At 42.7% G+C, this 21419-nt stretch overlaps 2 protein-coding genes and 1 long non-coding RNA gene across 7 annotated transcripts; 1 reads left to right on the top strand and 2 right to left on the bottom strand.

Annotated features, from left to right (window-relative positions):
- Positions 1-281: 281 nt before the first annotated feature.
- On the top strand, positions 282-10769 carry LOC113143257 (rho-related GTP-binding protein RhoG-like). Of its 3 annotated transcripts, none has more exons than XM_026328781.1 (5): positions 282-436; positions 7921-8029; positions 8202-8361; positions 8833-9003; positions 9520-10769. In XM_026328781.1, the coding sequence occupies exons 3-5, from the start codon at positions 8233-8235 to the stop codon at positions 9796-9798; spliced, it is 579 nt and encodes a 192-aa protein (XP_026184566.1). In that variant the 5' UTR covers positions 282-436; positions 7921-8029; positions 8202-8232; the 3' UTR covers positions 9799-10769. The 3 variants fall into 3 exon arrangements, with proteins under 3 accessions (XP_026184566.1, XP_026184564.1, XP_026184565.1); XM_026328779.1 differs by having other exon boundaries at positions 7921-8043; XM_026328780.1 differs by having other exon boundaries at positions 7921-8057.
- Positions 10046-13120, bottom strand: LOC113143258 (uncharacterized). Its single transcript, XR_003297014.2, has 2 exons — positions 12073-13120; positions 10046-11959 (listed from the first exon to the last, which is right to left on the bottom strand). It is a non-coding gene; the product is annotated as an uncharacterized LOC113143258 (long non-coding RNA).
- Positions 13121-13995: 875 nt separating this feature from the next.
- On the bottom strand, positions 13996-21163 carry LOC113143255 (post-GPI attachment to proteins factor 2). Of its 3 annotated transcripts, none has more exons than XM_026328776.2 (6): positions 21029-21163; positions 18324-18497; positions 17296-17545; positions 17111-17217; positions 14770-14878; positions 13996-14519 (listed from the first exon to the last, which is right to left on the bottom strand). In XM_026328776.2, exons 1-6 carry the CDS (start codon positions 21035-21037, stop codon positions 14389-14391), a joined length of 780 nt encoding a protein of 259 aa, XP_026184561.1. In that variant the 5' UTR covers positions 21038-21163; the 3' UTR covers positions 13996-14388. The 3 variants fall into 3 exon arrangements, with proteins under 3 accessions (XP_026184561.1, XP_026184562.1, XP_026184563.1); XM_026328777.1 differs by lacking the exon at positions 21029-21163 and adding an exon at positions 19056-19365; XM_026328778.1 differs by lacking the exon at positions 21029-21163 and adding an exon at positions 18945-18986.
- Between the last annotated feature and the right edge of the window lie 256 nt (positions 21164-21419).

Raw genomic sequence — 21419 nt, 5'->3', positions numbered from 1 at the left:
TTTAGAACTGGACTCTGCTAACCCCCCTTCCAGAAAAACCCGCCCTGACCACAAACTCTGAACTCTTCCTGTTCAGGTGTCAGTCAGCCCAGAGGTGGGCGGTGCTTGGCGTAATGCAGCTGTGTGATTGGTTCGTTAAATCCCTTCAGAAACATGAAACGCTGTTTTTTTTAGAGTTTCTCAACTCGGGGCTGAGCAAACAGAAAACCCCGCTGTTGCTTCCAGGCCACAACAACACACAATAAACTTCCTCAAACTTGCTCCACCACTTCCTCCCTCCTCTCCTCTCCGACTTCCTCCTCCTCTTTAGCTCCGCCCGCCCGCCCCGCGCTGACATAGAAATCCGCTGTCCCTCCCGCACACACCGACACCCGCACACCCACACCCGCAGCGGGACTGAGCGCGGCCGTGCGCCGGAGAGGAGAACTGATGAGCGGTGAGTCTGTTTTCTTTCCGCCCGGAGCTCCGGGACCAAGTCCGATCAGCTGTTCCCAAAACTTTAGCGCGTTATTGATCTCAGCTTCAGTTCCCGTCAGCTGATCGATCGGCTCTCCAGCGGATCAATAACCTGTGTGTGTTGGCGCTGCTGCAGGAAACTAAAGATGGAGCGCGACCACTCCCATAGTTTCTGTCACTTCTCCTTTAAACTCCGACAAAACTCCGTTTAATCATAAAAGTTTTGTGACGAGGAGAATCTCACGGGGGCAGCGCTGAACGGAGCAGCGACTATAAGGTCAAATGTTGTAATAACTGAGGAGGGTTAATAACAGAGCAGCTATACTGTGAATTCTAAACTCCAGGAATGTAGATTTATAGAACCTGTGTTCAAAGAAAAAGAATAAAACAGATAAAAGATAAAACAGATCGGAGTGGTCTGTAGAAAGTGGAATAAGTTCTGTAATGTAGGATTATTAAAGCACTGGAGTTTATTATTAGAATGTCGTTGAAACACTACAGACACATAAGAAAGACAAAGTGAAACTGAATCTACACTAAAACTACATCTGGTCATTTTGCATATTTTTGTAGTTTTGTGTCTTTATTGCCTTTTTGTATTTTTGTTATTGCTCTGAGTCTCTTTGAGGTCACGTTATGTCTCTGAGGTCACATTTTGTCTCTTTGAGGTCACGTTATGTCTCTGAGGTCACATTTTGTCTCTTTGAGGTCACGTTATGTCTCTGAGGTCACATTTTGACTCTTTGAGGTCAAATTTGGTCTCTGTGGCCACATTACGTCTCTGATGTCACGTTATGTATCTGAGTTTCACGTTATGTATCTGAGTTTCACGTTATGTATCTGAGTTCATGTTATGTATGTTTGAGGTCACATTATGTCTCTTTGTGGTCAAAGCCTGGTTTCTGTGGCCACATTATGTCTCTGAGATCACATTTTGCCTCTTTGTGGTCATGTTATGTATCTGAGTTCACGTTACATTTGCTTGAGGTCACATTATGTCTCTGAGATCACATTATGTCTCTGTGTGGTCATGTTGTGTCTCTGTGTGGTCAAGTTTGGTCTGTGGCCACATTATGTCTCTGTGGTTACATTTTGTCTCTTTGAGGTCATGTTACGTCTGTTTGAGTTCATGTTTTGACTCTAGTCATATTATGTCTCTGAGGTCACATCACGTCTCTTCGACAACACGTCACGTCGAGGTCACGTCTTGTCTCTTTGAGGTTAGTCATGTCTCTGAGGTTTTGTATCTGAGTTCATATTATGTCTCTTTGAGGTCACATTATGTTTCTCTGACGTCACATTTAGTCTCTTTGAGGTCACATTACATCTCTGGTCATATTATGTCTCTGAGGTCATGTATCTGAGTTCATGTTTTGTCTCTTTGTGATCACGTTTGGCCTCTGTGGTCACATTACGTCTCTTTGAGGTCACGTTACATCTTTGTAGTCATCTTACTGTTGTTTTGCATCTGGACTCTGGAGGTGTGAGAGATCATCAGCGAGTGCAGTCAGATTCTGGGTGTTCGCTCAACTCGGACTCGGATCATTGTGAGGCCAAACACCTCATAATAACCACAGTGATATATTTTAAGAACGCACTGCAGCCTCAGCAAACCTTGGTTCTACAGGTGTCCTACTCTGGGCGTGATGACATCACACAGTGAGTCAGAAGTTGCACGTGCTCAGAGGTGAATCAGAAACATCACAGTGAAGCTGTCTGGTGCTAGGCTTCGTGCAATCAGACAGGAAGTCAGAGTCAGGCCTGTAAGAGGTCATCAAGATAGTGCTGATGTGATGAATCAGTCACATGTCAGAAACTACGCATACATACATGAGTCACTTTGGTTTGGTTAGCCCAGTCCAGAATACTAGGATTTCTGTGGATGTGGTCTAAATGTCTTTATTTCAATGAAAGTCTGAATTAGCATGATTTGATTTTGGGGTCTTAAAGGAGAATTTCACCAGTTTTACAGTGAATCTGCTTCTTTCTGTGTGTGTGTTGCTGCAAACTGCTGCTCACGCTGTCTAAATGAACATTTGTCTTTCACACATTGGGCTGCTGGATGAACAGAGCGGTGGACAAACCCTTCCTGTTTCGCTTTCAACACAGACCAGTTCCTCATGGCCCGTAGCGTCTCTGTGTGTCTGAAGGTGAATGTGGAGCTTGTCTAACAGGCCTGTATGTTCGGGAGGAACACGGCGACTGCAGGTTAAACTTCCTTTAATGGGTAAACAAAGACGAACAGTTAAATTATGACCCAAACCATCACAGTCGTCAGACCCACATCCTAGTTAACTTTGACCTATTGTTCTCAGTTTAGCACTGACACTTCACCGCCTCATTCTGAGTTAACCTGCACTCACACAAGTTTAGATCATCTCAAACTGTCTGACCATCTGACTTTTGGGTTTCTGACCTAATTCTGGCCTAATTCTCATTGTAATGTTTGGTATGTAACACTAACCATGTTGGCATGCTCACATACCCAGCACAGTTCAGTGTTTTACCCTCGTCTTAGTCCCAGTATTCACTGGTATTTTCTCATGTTGGTCCAAAGTTCTCTAGTGTTTTACTTTGGTCCTGGTTTGGTCCAGTATAGTCCAGAGTTTTAGTCTTGGTTAGTCCAGTATTCTCTGTCGTGGGCCCATGATCTCTGCTGTTTTAACCAGGTGCTTGTTGTCAGTCATTTTTCAGAGCAGGTGTCAGAGGTTTTTTTCAGATTGTTGAAATATAGAAAAGTCCATGCTGCGCTGACATCTTCTGTAAACCTCACAGCTCTAATTTTAGAGGCTTTCCCATGTGAGCTCCAGCTGCAGGAGGACTCAGTTCCTCTGTGGGTCAGGAGACTCTTCCTAAACCACCAAGATAAAATAGAAATAGAGACTGAATGCAGACATGCTGACAAGAGGAAACCAACGCAGTGCATTAGTTCCCGAAAGCCTGAAATGAAATGTCACTGACCATGATGATGCTTTAAATTTAGACTGCATTCCTGCCTCCCTAGATATTGTGATGTAAGACGATGTTTACTGCTCCTACAGAGTAAACCACAGAGGGCTTTTACAAAGTGAGTAGTGAAGCAGTGAACCCTTCAGAGGGGGGGGGTCGGACTGGGGCCCAGTTTTAAAGAAAAGGACTAAAAATGTGCTTAATGTGCTGGTTCTTGTCAGTCCACACTGAAGGAGTCTCTCTGTGGCTGGTTTCAGTCTCTTTGTCCTTTTTTGCATCTTTGTCGTCGTTTGATTGAAAAGGCGTCGTTCGATGATTTTGGACCAGGGGCCAGTTTGTGCACCCTCTGACACTGGGGCCAGGGGCACCAGGTGGGGCAGATTGGGGCTCACAGATCAGCGTCTCACAGCTCAATCGCCCTGCTGTGAGAGACTCTATTGATTCATGACAACCCGTTTGTGCTAATAATTAACTGGCATTAGAGTAAAAAAAGCAAAATGTGTTTGTTTCGGGTTCACACTTTAATCTCACACATGCACACTTAGAGGAAGGCTGTTTTTACACAATGCAAGTTTGTTTCTGTCATTCTCCGCCTGCTACAGGTTACTGATCTCAGTCCTCCTTCCCCTTTTTGTCAGTGTGTCGTTCTTCCTCTCACAGTCTGACTGGCAGCGCTCTGTTCCCCATCAGGCCTGTGCTCAGACCTGCTGCTGAAACTGGTCCGAGCTGGAGACCCATCAGCTGCAGGACGACATACCTGTTCGCTCTGGTTTGGTCGGATTGGGCAGGAACAGTTTTTATTCATCTTCAAATGATGTGATTGATCGACTCCAAAATGTTGGAGGTTTTCTCATTAATTTCAGCTCAGTTTTATCAAAGCAGGATCTCGGTGAGATTAGAGGAAGCCGCTGCAGCTCAGGGCAGCACAAACATCACGCTCAGCTTCTTCAGTGTGAGACTGGAGACAGTTACTGCTTTTATTTGTCGAAAAGTTGAACCTTGTTGGGTTTCAAACAAATCAGCAATGTGACGTCACCTCAGGTTCTGGGAACTGTCGACGAGCAGTTTTCATAGGCTGAATGAACAAAAGTGAAGTTTTCTGACAAGCTTTTAAAGGAACCGAAAAAATTAGACTGTATGTGTTGAAACCACAGAACCAGATGGTGCTTAAAGTGTAATATGACCTAAAAATGTAAGAAATGCAGCAACATGATGATGATTTCACCAAGACAACTTTTTGTTTGTTGATAGTTTCAATGTTGAAAAACACGATGCCTGTAAAAACGTTGTCGTAATATTCACTGTTGATCACGTTTTTTTAGATTTGATGAACAGCAGGTTAAACCTCATCAGAACAAGTCACACTTCACATCTTGCAGGTTTTTTTTTTTTACTGCAGTTGCTGCTTCATTTCAACATGAAACCACAAAACATTTTCTACTGAAAGCTTCCTTTTTTTCCAGCTACATCTGAGTTACAAAAGGGCGTCGTTACAACACTTGAACCGTTTCTGTCATTTGGCCTCAGTGTCTTTGCAGCCTGTTCATGTTATCTGTGTTCAAAATGTTTTACTATCAACAATTTTCAAGTAGTGATAGCGGATATATCCTCTTCCTCTGTCACGGAGCCCCGTATTGTCCAAACCATCAGCGAGACATGAACACTGCAGTTTATTCTGACTTGGTCCCACATCCACCGTCCTGCTGCCCCAAATATTCACTACAGACCAAATGTAGATTCATCCGCTGCTGAAAGTAGTTCCCAATAAATGACTTGTTTGTTTAAAGTAGAAAATGGAAAGTACTTCAAATTAGAAGTATATAAGGTAGTTAACGTCAGCTACCCAGCGGTATATAAAGTACTTCAAATTAGAAGTATATAAGGTAGTTAACGTCAGCTATCCAGCGGTATATAAAGTACTTCAAATTAGAAGTATATAAGGTAGTTAACGTCAGCTACCCAGCGCTATATAAAGTACTTCAAATTAGAAGTATATAAGGTAGTTAACGTCAGCTACCCAGCGGTATATAAAGTACTTCAAATTAGAAGTATATAAGGTAGTTAACGTCAGCTACCCAGCGCTATATAAAGTACTTCAACTTAGAAGTATATAAGGTAGTTAACGTCAGCTACCCAGCGGTACATAAAGTACTTCAAATTAGAAGTATATAAGGTAGTTAACGTCAGCTACCCAGCGGTACATAAAGTACTTCAAATTAGAAGTATATAAGGTAGTTAACGTCAGCTACCCAGCGGTACATAAAGTACTTCAAATTAGAAGTATATAAGGTAGTTAACATCAGCTCCAACATTAAAGTGATCAACACAATAATCATCAATAATTAGAATCCAATAATATCAGATCCATTCATGTGAAATGGGCCATTCTGTACTTTTACTTTGGATACTTCAAGTATGGATGATGGTACTTTTGGACTTTTACTGCAGTAACATTTGGAATGCAGTACTTTTACTTGGAACAGAGGATTTGTACTCTGTGGTATTTCTCATGTTACTGTCCTCACAGTATTTGATCAGTACGAAGGAGAGAAGTTGGAGGAAGTGAAAAGTGTGAGATCAGAGGTTGACGCTTCCAGCAGCAGTGAGATCAGCCGACCTCCGCCCAGACAGAGAGAGGGAGGGTGGGGTCAGGGTCCCCAGAGTCTGGGTTGAGCCACTTTCTCTATCCAGACATCTGGAGGAAGGGACTACAGGGCTCCTATTTTATTGTTCAGCACACAATCTTCCAGTATTATGTTCATCTGATCAATTTTCATACTTAAATCATCACTGTGTCTTTTTTTTTTCCTACACGTTCTGCCTGACAGACAATCACTGACTCAAACACTGAAACTCAAAGCCGGACTACCAACCTTAAAAAACAAACTGACTTTTGGAACAGTGGTACAGGGACCCTGACGTCTGCACTCTCTGTTACCGTCTTCTTTTTAGTTTCAGATTTCTTGAATTCTTATTTTTCTTGTTCTCTGGTTTAAAAACTGTTGTTACCCTCAAACTCAAACATGACCTGGTCTTCAGCCAGGGGTTATTTTTTGATATTAATGAAATAATCTGATCAGATCATATCATATCTGAGTCACTCATGATTTAGTGTTTCGGGCTCACACATATTCCCGATGACTTGGAGATTAATGTTTGGGACCCAGACACGACTTGAGCAGCACAGATGTGATTTTGAAGAGATGAACGAGACTTTGGAAACTAAGACTTTGGTGACTGAGACACAACTTTGGTGATGGACTTAATCAGGATAACCGGAGCCTCAGTGATGCAGAAATAATCTGGGTGACTTGAAGCTGATGCAGATGACTCGTCACAGCTTTGATGTTTGAGACATTTGCTGGGTGACTCAGTCAAAACACTGACTTGGTCAAACTTTGTTGACTCAGACATGAATTCAAAGGTTTAGACAAGTCCTGGATGACTCGAACATGACCTAGCTGACTTTTTTAGGACTTAGACAACTTGGACATGATGCAGGTGGCTTAGAAATGGTGAGTCCAACTGGAAGCCTTGATAATTTAAACATCACCTCATTGAATACGATTTGGTGCCTTGAACATGACATCTATGACTTGTCCTAAGAGACTTGAAGAAATCTGTGATGACTTGGACACACTCCTGTTAACATGGACAGGCTCTGATTGACTTGGACATGAGGTGGGTGACTTGGACTTGGCCTTGGCTTCATCTTTAAGACGAAGTGTCCTACACGTCACGTCCAGGGCTTGAACTTGTGTTGGCTTCTTGAACATGGCCCCTGTGACTTGCACAAACCGTGATGTCTCAGACACGCTCTTGTTGACTTGGACATGAAGTGGATGACACACACAAGGCCTTGGAAACTTTAGCTCATTGACTTGGTGTCTTGAACGTATCCAGGATTCGAACATGAATTGGTGCTTTGAATGTAACCTTGGTGACATGTCCTGAATGACTAGAATAAATCCATGATTGACTTGGACATGAGGTTTGTGACTTGGACATGGCCATGGTGGCTCCAGCTTGATGACTTGATGCCCTGAACGTCACATCAGGAACTCCAGTATGAATTGGTGCACAAAAAAATGACTTCGCCTGGACTCGGTTCACAGACTCGACAGTAATAACCACAATCCAAGACCACAACACAAAAAGTACTGCCTCACTTATTACCTAGTGCGAGTACTATTTCTACTACCAGTAATGCTGTTACTACTGATATTGATATTACTGCTGCTGTGTCTCTGTTGATGCAAAGACACAAACTGAACTTTGAAACAGTAACAGGACACACAGAGCTCAGAGTTGGTCTGTTTCTGTCACATAAATGTAAATAAAATGCGTATGACATCAGCACATTCACACACACAGCAGCATTCAAATCTCTGCGGGTGTGCGTGAAAGAGCGAATGTGCAGGATAACATCTCTGTTTTGTTTGGAGACCTCTTCCTTCAGCAGAGATCATTTCCATAAACACAAATACTGACGCAGGACACACTGTCTCTCTGCAGCCAGACCATGGGACGTCACGTGTTCCTGAACAAACGGCGTTAACTGAAGGAAACTCGAGCGTCTCTGACAGCAGGAGCAGGACAAGTTAACCAATCAGAGGCTCCGAAGGTAAACTCACGCAGGTAAACTCACGCAGGTAATTCACTCTCACATGAACGTCAGTACAGGACGTAACAAACATTAATCATGAGTGAAGATTAACAGCTGGGTGGAAAACAGTACGTTCTTTTTTCATGTGACCGAAACAGAAGCAATTTCAACGGCAGTGTATGTGTTGCAGGTTGCTGAAGGGTCAGAGGTCAGAGGTCATCATGCAGACCATAAAGTGTGTGGTTGTAGGTGACGGTGCTGTGGGGAAGACCTGCCTCCTTATCTCCTACACCACTGGAGCTTTTCCCAAAGAGTACATCCCAACTGTGTTTGACAACTACAGCAGCCAGGTTGGTGTGTGTCTCACACACACACACACACACACACACACACACACATATATATATAAAAATACCAACACAGCATAGAAATACTAGTGCAGCATTCAGAGTTTTACTTAACAGTAAATAATAATTATAATAAACAATTATTCATGTTTGTGCCACTTTAATACTGCAGTTTTCTAAAGGTGGAGCTGTTTACTATTCTAATTCTTAATTCTGAGTATGTGCGTAACCAGTGTTTCCAAAGAACACAGCACGTGAGGCAGCCGTGATAAAAATACGACGTTAAAAGCAAATATATCTCTGGGTTAACGGTTACATTAGATACACACACACACATACTGTCTAAAAAGTCCCAGTAATGATAATAATAATAATAATTAAATGTTAGATTACGTTTAAGTGTAACTGACCAGGAAAAGGATCTAAGTCAATGTAATGATGGAAACTGCATGTACCTGTGTGTGATGCGTTCAGGTGACGGTGGACAGCAGGATCATCAGTCTGAACCTGTGGGACACTGCGGGTCAGGAGGAGTACGACCGACTGAGGACACTGTCCTACCCACAGACCAACGTCTTCATCGTCTGCTTCTCCATCTCGAGCCCAGCCTCCTACGAGAACGTCAAACACAAGTGGCATCCAGAGGTCAGAGGTCAAAATCTACCCAGCAACAGCCCACAGACCTTGTTCTTAGTGTTTAATGGAAAACAACAAGTAGCAGTTTCAGTTGTTAAACGTTATTGTGCTCACTTGTACGTTACAGGACTAAACGTATCCAAACCTCTTTATTGTAAAAGGTGTGAGTACCTGACATTGTGTCTGAAGGTTAAAAAACAGGCAGCAGCTCTGAACTTCATTGATGAAAAGATGATGTCGTCTTTGTTTACTCTGTACAATCCAAAAACACAGCAGGGAGCCACATCGCTGCACTGTCTGTTTCCAAAAACCAGCTCCAGATGTTGCTGTGAGCAGAGAAGCTGCAGTGGAACCAGAGCCTGTAAACAGTGACGGCTATTCTCAGCGACTGGAGCTGGTTTTTGGAAACAGACGGGCCTCCCGTTGTTGCTGATGGGATTCGTGTTGCATATTTTAAAGACAAACTGGTTTCTGGTTGTTGACAGTGACTCGTGTTTACTGTAACTTGTTTATCATCATCCTCAGGTATCTCACCATTGTCCCGGTGTTCCCATCCTCCTGGTTGGCACAAAGAGCGACCTCCGCAATGACACCGAGACTCAGAGGAAGCTGAAGGAGCAGAACCAGACGCCCGTCACCCCCCAGCAGGGCACCGCTCTCGCCCGGCAGATCCACGCCGTGCGCTACATGGAGTGTTCGGCCCTCAATCAGGACGGCATAAAGGACGTGTTCATCGAGGCAGTGAAGTCCTTCCTCAACCCGCAACCCACCGTCAACAAGCGGCACCACTGCGTCCTGCTGTAGAACCGAGCCTCCACCCGGAAACACAGACAGGACCGAGTCTAAGAAACTGTTTGGGAAGTATATTTTCAAAATGTGTCGGAGTTTTATTTTGAAGAATTAGGAAATGTTATTTTGGGTTTGGGGGGGGGGGGGGGGGGGGAACTGGAAAATTGTCAATCAGAAATTTTTGATAAAAGATGTTTCTCACAGCTCCAGAACCTCATTCAGAATTCTTCTGTTTTAAACTTTTGTTCAGTGATTTTAACACAGAGATGAAGCACAGAGTTAAATAAATCCACTTAGAAGTCAAGGGAGAGGGAAACGCCCAAAAACTGCAGAACTTGCCTGAGAATGTTGCTGTTTTTAAGTTTTGTTTCAGTATATCAGTCACTTCCTGACAGCTGTACGTACATTCATGACTACACTGCAAACTGATTGCTAATAGCTAGTTCAGCTGCATTCAATGGCCAAACATTAACAGACTAAACCCACAGAGCCCTGGATCTATGGCAACATCAGACATCCTGTTTACATCTCCCAGAGCATTATGGGAGCTGTAGTTCCAACACATAAAGCAGGATTAACATTCCAAAGAAAGAATAATGAGGAAGAAGAAATCCATTAATATGAACTGTGTTTCATCAGAACAGAAACTCAGAGGTTTTGTGTGACGGGTCAGATGTGAGTAAAAACCTGGAGAAACAATCAGAATTAAGAAAGAAACATTACTGATACTTCATCGATATTACAACCACAAAGTGAGCGGTAGCTTGGGCATCAGATTCTCCACTTGACGCTAATGAAACAAAAAAATATACAGATGAAGTTAAAATAGGAAAGAAGGTGAATCTACTGAACAGTCCTCCAGTTTGTCACAATGAATAAATTTCATTTTCTCTGAAACTTTAAAAATGGGATTTTTTGTTGATGATTCTGTTGTTAATTTACTGTATTTTTATTTAAATGTGACAATACATTTAAGACAAGTTTCATACAGTCCATCTGCCTGTGTTTTATTCCACCTCTGTGTGTCTGTGAAGTTTATTTGCTCACGTACGTTTCGTGCCACAATATTCTTCTACTGCACAACATTTCAGATGGAAATGATTTTTGGCTGCACGTTGTTTCAGGTATTTTACTACAATCCAACAGGAAATACAAGTACAGCTGAATCTGAAGTTGATTAATCAGTTTATCGATTAAACTGTCACTGTTGTTTTATCAGTTTTTAGAAACCAGTCAATTAATTAAGCAGATCGAGATATAACGAAAATAATTAGTTGCAGTTTTTAATAAAATAGTTAAATGAGTGTTTTTACATTAATAAAACACATTTTCTGCATTAACTCCCATCACATTTGCCTGATTATACATTTTCAGTGCAGGACTTTGAACTGTAACAGTATTCTTATAGTGTGGTATTAGTACTTTTATGTGAGTACTTCCTCACCATCGGAGGTGCAGGCAGCATCAGCGTCTCTGTGCTGCTGCTGTTCAGGTAAACGAACTGAGGAGAAGTGAGCATAATAAATAACAAGCAGACAAACCACTTCCCTAAACGATGAAAGGACACGAACGGTGTCAGGTAATAAAATAATCAAATCACACACAGGCCTGGGACTGTTTTCATGAATCTAAATCCACCACCAGAGTCCGAGTGATAACTGATAATAACTGTCACCGAGTTTCAGCTTAATGTTTTTCACAGAAACCTGGAAAAATGATTCAGTTCAGAATGAGGACAGAAGAAACCAGCTCCACATCCACATACACAAAAGGACAAATGAAGCTGCAGTACGTGGATATTTTTGGGATTTTGTCTTTCCAGTTAGTTCCAGGTTGTTTTTTTATCATGATTTTTCACTTTGAAAAGTCATTTTCTGCTTCAATGAAGTTCATGACAACAGTCTGTAGATAATGAAAGACACCAGGTCCTTTCCTGTGACTGCACTTGGCAGATTTTCATCAGAACGACTCTGAACCTCTGACCTGGGCTGAAGAGCAGGACTGGAGCAGCTCACTTGGTGTTTGTGAAGTAGTTGTGTGTCTGTTTCTCCTCAGTGTTTCAGGATGTCGTCTTTTCCTCTGGAGCGTCTCCTCAGAGGCCCGGAGCCACTTCCTCTTCCTGCCCCTCGTCTCCTGCTGCAGTTTTTCTCAGACTCAACGAGAACAGAACTATCAGCTGCAAACGAGACGTGATCGAAAGTGAAACGGTTCCCACAGTAATCGTTGAGATGCATTTAAAAATGGAAATATTCACGCGTGAGAGATGAACGTGTCGCTGCTTCTACTCACATCTGAGACGTCAGTTCTCAGCTCGGGGTCTTTTAGTTTTAACCTGAACTGTGAAGCCCCTTGTAGAGTCTGAGCTCTGGAAACCAATCACCAGTCTCAATAAAGAGACTGCGCAGCTGTTCTGCAGCTTCATTTAGACGAGCAAAAGAGACATTTGCATAATATTTCAAATGAACTTACCTTCTGAATTAGTTTGGATGTTTATTCTTTTTTCTTGGTGCAAAACAAAACGGTTGCCATGACATTAATTTACTAAGTTTGGACAGAAAATCTTACTGGGACATATAAATGAGCACGTGGGGAAGAGTGAATTAGGTTTTATTTCTTTCATTAAAATATCCAAAGCACAAAGGTACTTGTACTCTGAGGTACTTGTACTTAGAGTATTTCCACCTAGTGCTACTTCACTACATTTCAGAGCCAAACCTTGTACTTCTTTCTGCACCAGCTGCAGCATTAAAGCCTGCAGATGGTTCCTACTTGTTTGAACCAGTGTTGAACTGAATCTCAGCCTGAACCGATGAATCTGGCCTGCCTGGCGTTTGGACAGCACCTCAGGGAACAGACTCTGAGTCCCTGAAGATTTTTTAACTACACACTGAACCTGAGTCGGCACAAAAACAGGATAAATAGTGTGACTTTTGGTTTTTCTTTTCATGTGAGTAAGAACTTTTTTAACCAACTGCGGGGACAGTGACTCACACCCAACGCACGCACACACACAAACACACGTCAGTCCTCAGTACGTTCTAATCACGCAAACACAAGTGGGTTATAATTAGGACTTTAAAAATACTGGTGTCATTACCAGTCCGACTGGACAAACTTTCATTAATAAATTAAAGGATAACAAGGGTCCACAAGGGTGTTTGTCTCAGAGTATATGCAGTATAGTATATTTTGATGCTTTTATTTCAGTCCTCTGCTCAATGCAGGACATGTAACAGTATGTTTACACTGGGGAATTCCAACGTATCCTCAACTACAGGAGCTGAGCGTTTCCTCCAGCACTGCTTCTCTAATGCGTTTCATCACATTCGCCTGTTTGCTAACAAGAAGTACAACATTAATACGAATCACTGAGCAAAAGCCTGATCTGTCATAATCATCACAGCCTGTGTGTTTCCTCAGCGTGTGAGTCCAGTTAGAGCTGATGAGTAACAAGCACACGGCAGCTGACTGAGTGAACGAGCTCCCGTCAGCTCCACGATGACGCCGACTGAAGGAGGAGGAACAGCTCCAGGTAACGTGCAGCCAATCACAGGCGGGCTGCTGTTTCACCTGAGCAGGTAACATCACTGATTATTGATGATTATTGTGTTCATTACTTTAATGTTGCAGCAGGTAAAGGTGGAGCTGACGTTAAATACCTTATATACTTCTAATTTGAAGTACTTTATATACCGCTGGGTAGCTGACGTTAAATACCTTATATACTTCTAATTTGAAGTACTTTATATACCGCTGGGTAGCTGACGTTAACTACCTTATATACTTCTAATTTGAAGTACTTTATATACCGCTGGGTAGCTGACGTTAAATACCTTATATACTTCTAATTTGAAGTACTTTATATACCGCTGGGTAGCTGACGTTAACTACCTTATATACTTCTAATTTGAAGTACTTTATATACCGCTGGGTAGCTGACGTTAACTACCTCATATACTTCTAATTTGAAGTACTTTCCATACTGCTGGGTATCTTGGGAATTTCCCCCCAGGGATCAATAAAGTCTGATGATCAGTCTGTATTTTGTTGGATCCATCTGATCCTGAAAAGGAACTAACGTTATCAGATAAATGTAGAGCAGGAAAAAGTACAAACTCTTAAACTTTCCACCGCTGGCTGGGATCAGACCCAATGATCGTATCTCTGCACAGTGAGACTTGAAGACGTTTACCACAGATTTCCACAGAGATGTAGATGTTTAAAAACTGATTTTACTTAAGTTTTCAAATTTCGGGTGTTGTCATTTCATTTCAGTTCTCCACATTGTTCCTAACCACATCAAACCCGCAGTGGGCAAACATGTACAGATGATAACTGCGACATCGCTGCTGAAACGCTCATCTATACATTTAGCAAAACGCTGAAATGTACGTGGACCTCTGTTCTGCCGCAGGACCACACAGGCTGCAGTAACAGGAACACAGGTGCTGCTGGAAGGATCAGTTAAAGGTTTTATCTCACCTGCTGAGCTGACAAACATCACAATCACACTGAGGCAACGTGACGCCGTTACGTGTTCAGGTAAGACAGATAAAGTTTAAATAGAAGTCCTGTGGTCCCACAGTCTGCAGGTGAACCTGCGGTTCAGTATCGTTTGTCTTCAGGGGGCGTGGCCACGATCACCTCTTTGCTCCCGAAGTCCCAGAAGGCTGTCATGTGGAAGGCCATGTTGGAGAAGACCACCAGGTACTCACAGAGGGCGAACAGGGTGTAGACTGCAGGATGGGACGGACAGCACAGACACAGCGTGAGAATCACTGAAGAATTACAACGTGGTTTTGTGAATGTGACGACTCGCCCTCACACCACATTCTGGTCTGAGGTGATTCGACTCCATCACTGTGATATTTGACCAAAACAGGAAGTCTTCAGCTGGGACGGTGTAGTGAACTATGCAGACACTAGTTTGGACTCTATTTTGACCTTGACTGACACGAGGTTAAAGAGCAGGACTCTGACTCTTACCTCCTGATTCACAGTACTTGTTGTGGCGTCTGAAGAAGTAATAGGCCGCCGCACAACAGGCGCCATTAAACAGGAACAGACGTAATTTCCAAAGGTATGACCTCATTTCCTGAAACAGACGAAGGGTTGAAATGTAACTGGCTGGTCATTACCACAGAAAACAGCCTGATGGTTCAGTTTCCTTCAGTGTCACAGTGAAGCTGATACTGGTCTGCAGAGCCACAGGCTCAGTGCAAACAGCAGCTGCTCACAACAAATTGTGCTGCTGGTTATTGATTAAACATGAACTAACACGACTTTGAAGATCACATGACTTTCCCAAACTGAAGAGAAAGGACCAGGAACAGCACAGACCAAATCCATTTCTACTTTGGTTTCCACACTAAGAGACTGTGACAGCTACACCAGGTCTGTTTTATCGGCCTGGTCAGATTCATCTGCAACAGCGTCTGTAACAGACGATGAGAAACACAACAATTTGAGTAATGGAGTGAAAGAACAGAGTCTGTCTGTGGATCTGCATGTTGCATGGACCACTTCATGTAGAATCAGCTGATTCAGCTTTACCATGTTTCGTTTACATGGAAACGTAAATCCACAGGCATTTATTTAGGCTGAAATATACCGTTTTTAATTTTTCCACAGAGACCTGCTGCTCTGTTCCTGCGTCTCACAATAAACTGAAAGGAACTTTTTCATTCCTAAATTCATTGTGATGGAGGAGCTCCAGCTGTTTTCATTTGGGTGGATGAGAATCTTTGCTGTGGAAGAGGCTACAGGGTGAGCAACACTGAGCGTATCAAATATTAAAATGAGAAGTGGTTCCTCCTGGAACAAGCAGGTTTCCAGGGCGTTGGACACCCTCATCATGTGAGTGGCGTTGATGATGGAGCTTCAACTGAGTAACAGGTCAGTTTGCGTGAACGACTATTTATTTTTATACTTTCTCACTGTTGGGATCACTCTGCTAGGAACTCAAAGTACTGATGGAGTCACATGTTAAATCTGGATCCTGTTCAGACTGTTTGTGTTCATGTTGGGTTCCTGTTCTGCTCAGTTTGTGGTGCTTGTAAAAAACAGGATCCAGATCTGGACTTCCCTGTTCTTTTCGGTCACACTATGTCGACAGTACGTCAGTCTGTGGCTGTAGGTGGAAACACACCCAATGTAAATTTAAATACTCATCAAGAACCCAAAAAAACCTATTCCAAACCCTGCAGGGACCTCCTAAGGTATCAGTGAAACCTCCTCAAACCCCTATTTCCTTGAGGACCCAGTGGATCTCCTCCAGGTCCCCTAAAACATTCCCAGAGCTTTTTCAGGCCCTGCAACCTTCTTCAATCCTTTCAGAACCTCCTCAAGCAGTCCCCACACCACCACAAGGATCCCAACATTTCCTCAAGAGCTTCATGTACCCCTAAAAACTACCTACCTGCTACCAGAACCACCTCACAGACTAACAGAACCTTGTAAAGCCAGCAGGCTATACCCATTGAGGATTCCTAAATCCTCCTCCAGGAAACTAAGGCCTATATAAGGACACTCAAAAAACCCCCAAAACTTCCTAAGGAACCTCTACAACTTCCTCAAGCACTCTGAACCTTATCAAAGCCCTCAAAGCCTTTCCAACTCAAAACAATGGACCACATGATCCTCCCCAAACATTTATACTACAAGACCTCTCAAAGGGCCAGTATAAACCTCTCATGACTCCAAAATCCTGCCCAGGAAACCCTCAAGCAGCCTCAGAACCATTTCAAAGACCACATGATGCTCCTCAAAGACCAGGAGCACCATAAAACCACCAGGTCCAGTCAAAATTTCCACAGGTTGTCCTCCCACCACTGAGCCATGAGGACTCCTGCATCCTCTGTGGATTTGTAGCTGTGTGATGCCCCCTGCTGGTGAAAGTGTGGTGGTGATAGAAAACATGAAGTTTGTGTCTCTATGGCCAGTGTGTATGTTTAACCACATTTTTCATCTTTTCATAGCGTCTCTTCTGGTTGTTTCTCTTCTTTAGTTGGTAGGAGGTGTGAGTAGTGGTGTAGTGTGTGTTTTGTGTGTCCCTTTGTATTTTTTTGGTGTTTGGGCATCTCTTTACAAGTGTTGCATCTCTTGAGTTCGTTTTATGTTTTTTTTTTCCATAATTTGCCACATTCCCCAAAATTCAATTCAATTGAACATATTCTCTTTCTCTACTTTGTAATAAAGTTTGATAAAACACTGAGATCTGATCATTTGTGATGAGTTCGCCGCTCATGTGTTTGTTTAAGGTTAAGCTTCAGACACATCCTGCTGCAGAGGTGAACACAGGTCAGAGAGAAGAGAAAGGTTTGTTTACCTCTGGGTTCACGCTGTATCTCCTGATCACCTGCCACAGTCTGCACGTAACGAGCATGTGCACCAGCGAGCTCGCTATGAACACGATGAAGCCGTATTTATGAACATCTGCAGAGACAAACAGGTCATTAACACAGGTCTGGTTTCAGAAACAGTTGTGTATCTTCACTAACTATTAAAGCTCACTGTAGGTTTCAGTGGACGACACGTATGTGAGCAGCAGCAGGCCGGTGTTTTCGGCGAGGCTGCTGAGGAGAGCCACACCGCTAAGCAGCAGCTCCGGCAGCCTCTTGGTGAAGCGGCCACGGTAGAAGTTGAAATAGGCGACGGCCACTAGGTACCGTGGTGCAGAGTGCAGGCCGATGCAGCAGCGCCAGACGTAGCGTTCGGGCACACGACCGATGGCGGCGCTGATGGACGGGAGGTAGTTGGAAACCTGTTTGGAGAGAAGAGAACCCGAGCCTTGATGATGCATCATAAACACAGCTGGACCAACACAAAATGTGTCTTTATAAGAGAAGTTCTCCAACTGATACTGCATTAAATTCTTAAAAATCGGCTGATAAATAATCACTGATCCAAACAAATGAATGTGACCAGTTTTCTGTGTATGTTCTTCCTCTCACACAGGGTGAATAATATTTTTATGGTTTGAATTAAGTAAAATCCTGATTCACCCGTTTTCATTCTGCGCTAAACGTGTTTTAGACAAAGCAAATCTAAAGAATAATGTGTTCAATTACTTCTTTTCTCTGACTTCATTAATTTTCTTGCTGCTTGTACAACTTGTTTGGTTTTTAATGCTGTATTTGTGATATATTATGGCGGCAAACTTTAGCTGCTGTTGCCACAGGAACAGAGACAGGCCAGAGACTGATTCATGAAAATCTGCTTATTGGTAGAGTTACGCTTCTGCCAGAGGTTCCAGATGTGTCTTAGAGCAAATGATGCATTTACACCTTTTTAACAACCAGATTTACACTTTAGAGAGCTCAGACTGAACGGCTGAAGGAAATGGAGTGAAAATGACTAGAACCTTTTCATTTTACTGCAGGTGTAGTTATTCTTTAATAAACACAATAATTATATTTTGCATCACTTTCAATTTGTTCCTGAGTTTCTTTGCTGCTGTCAAATATAAAAACTGACACTCCACATAAACATCCTTCCTCTTTCAGTCCACAGATTTCCCATCAGTGTTTGCGGCAGCTTACTTGACAGTGTGTGTACGTTGAATCCTCAAAGTGGTACATGAGCGAAATGGAGATGCAGGCGATGAGGCCGGTCAAAGGGAGCAGAACCGTCCCCACAGCGAAGCTGGTGAAAGAGAGCCGGATGAGGGGCCGGTCCCGGTCCACACTGCCGTATGGCCCCTGGAGCATCGTGGACTAATAAGACAAAACATCATGTCAGAGTAGTCCAGCCTTCATCTTCAGGTGTGTGTGACAAAGGGTCATAATTATTAGCAATTACTCTACAAATGTTTTGTTTTGTCTGATCAACAGGCAAAACCCAGAGACTCGGTTTGTTTTGACTGGACTTCTCTCTGCTTACAAACCAATCAATCAATAGATTCATTAAGAAAATGATCAGGGTCTTATTTGTTAGGCCCAATTAAATTATTAAACATGAGCTCATCCTCAAAAGGACCAATAAACTTTATTTCGTCAATAATAAAAAATCTGATTCCAAACCAAATCGGTCATTTAATGTAACACACTGGTAACTTCAGGTACATTCTCCTGTCGTGGGTTTAAAAGACTCATCCCGTACAAGCCAGTATTTATCTGGCCGCGTCCATACTGACACCGGTTTCTGTACACGTGTGTGTTTACCTGTACAGGTGAGCCCGGTAGCTACTTCCCTATCTGTCGTCAGTCTACACCCCCTTCGTGGCTAACTGCTAGCTCTAAGCCCATATGTCTCGGGTTGAACCGACCACTCACCTGTTCTGCTCTCCAGACCGACTCCCACAGGTGTCCTGCCTCACCTTTAGCCCAAGAGCTAACGGCGTTAGCCTCATTAGCTTACATAGCACAGTTAGCTAACGTTAGCTGTTAGCCATCAACTTTAATCTGTCCAAACGCGAAATGTGTGAAATTAAATCTGTCAAACACTTTGTTGGCCACACGTGTCTTTTCTCTGCAGCTCAGCCGATCACTTTAATGTCACGGACACACTTTATCTGTCGTTTTGTCTGTTAGTTTAGTGATTTGTTGTACCGGAACAGCCTGAGACGCTTTAGCTTCCGGTTAATCGAAACACAACACTAGCAACTTCCGACAACCTTCAGAATAAAAGGCTAAAAAAAGGCGTCTTTAAATACTGTATATTTTTTTACTTTAACATTGGCAATACCCATACACATAATAACAATGCATCAATAATCAATAAAAGAGACCCATGAAAATATGAATAAAACTCTAGTATAACGATAAACCTTTTATATTTATATATAAATGGGAAAATATAGTGTTTGCATTTCAGACGCCAATAATCAAGTTACTCAAAGCAAAACACTCTGGCAGCAGGCACAGGACAACCAGGAAGGGACAGGTTTAAAAACGGGCATTGTATTCTGTTCTGTTCTATTCTCATAAAACAAACAGAAGGCCAGCAGCTTTAGTTTGCTATTAAATACAGAAAACAATGGCTGTGAGCAAACAGACACTCCTGTCAACAAGAAACAAAATACCACAGATTTTAAAAGTTTTAATTTGAAGAAATAAAATGTGATAAATAAAAGAAATAAAAAAAGTAGTTTATTATATCCTTACTTATGTTTGCCTGGATTGTTTCAGTATTTTAGTTGGTAAACAGGACAAATACTGAAATTTGTTCATTATTGTGATATGAATGTTCTATCACATCAGTTGAATAACTGTTTATTTTTGTAGAAATTACTTGATTTCATGATCACGTTTTTTCAAGTCTCATCCTCTCTCGATATTTTCCTTTTTACATCTTATCCGTTTTTTACTCCTTTTGGACATTTCCAGCACAAATGCAGAAACAGTCCAAGCAGCTGGCTCTCTGTTTTTGCACAGTCACATCCCAGCCAGCATGTTCATGTAGACCCCATAAGAATTAATGTCAAGTGGGGGTCCACATGGACAGGAGAGCTGCTGCAAAACATGTCAGAGCAAGAAGGAACCTATAAGATGTAGGGAAAGGACAGGACAATTGAAACTCATTCCTTTTGTGATCTTTCTTCAAAAACTTTTTCTGACAGGAATTTTTTCCAGTGTAAAAATCCTCAGTTCCAAGTAAAAGTAATACATTCAAAATGTTACTACAGTAAAAGTCCAAAAGTATCATCATCCAAATGTACTTGAAGTAGCCAAAGTAAAAGTACTCATTATGCAGAATGGCCCACATACAATGAATACTTTTACTGGGCTGGGCGATTAAAATTGACTTGTGGTTAGTCACTGTATTTCTCAATACAATGCTCTGTATGTTAAAAGTCGGGAATGGGAGTGGTTTACATGTTATTGTCTAGAGGTTGAGTCATGGCCACTGGACTTGCTGCCACTGACTTTTAGTCCAGTGGCCATGACTCAACCTCATGACAACTGATAACTCAGATAACATTAGATAACGTCACCTGGACAATCTCCACAGACGTATTTTACATTTTATTGCTGCAACTCACCTGTTAGAGCTCAGACATCTGTGGACTCAGAACCAGAGGACAGTGAGCAGATATTTCTGACAGTACAAACTTTTAATCTACATCCTTTTCCATCTGACCATGGAGAAACGAACAAACAGGAGAGGACACAAGGAAAATTATGTTGAAGGTTTCCACCTGAAGATAAATGATTTAAGACAGAGGGCTCAACATTTGAGAAACCAGTACCTAGAAAAAACCAACATCATCCGCACGTACCCTCGACCAGAGATTCATGTGTCTCACCTGAAACATGACACAGACCAAGCTGGATTACGTGGCATCCAGGAGGACGGCAGCTTCAAGGACCCAGGTAACGACTCTCTAAAGCTGCTGTGGTGGAGTCTGGCTGTTGGTCCTTATGATATAACATCAGCTGAGAAGAGGCTCCTGGAGGAAACCTACCCAGACCGGACACAGGAGCAGGCCCAGAGGCAGCAGAGCTTCCTGTGGAAGTTTGCCACCTCCCCAGCCTTCAAGGAGACCTCCAGGTTGGGCTCCTACCGCTTCACCTTCCCCCTGGAGGAGCTGCTGGAGGCCTACAAGCAGCAGGTCTGTCAGCACCTTTTCTGTGACAGGCAGCAGGGACACAGTGTCAGAGTATTTAGTTCAACAGTGTGTTTGTGAACTGACAGGT

Source organism: Mastacembelus armatus, chromosome 14 (genome assembly GCF_900324485.2).
Source record: "Mastacembelus armatus chromosome 14, fMasArm1.2, whole genome shotgun sequence".
Lineage (NCBI taxonomy): Eukaryota > Metazoa > Chordata > Actinopteri > Synbranchiformes > Mastacembelidae > Mastacembelus > Mastacembelus armatus.
Note: the sequence above shows the minus strand (reverse complement) of the source record. Positions and strands in the feature narration are given on the sequence as shown.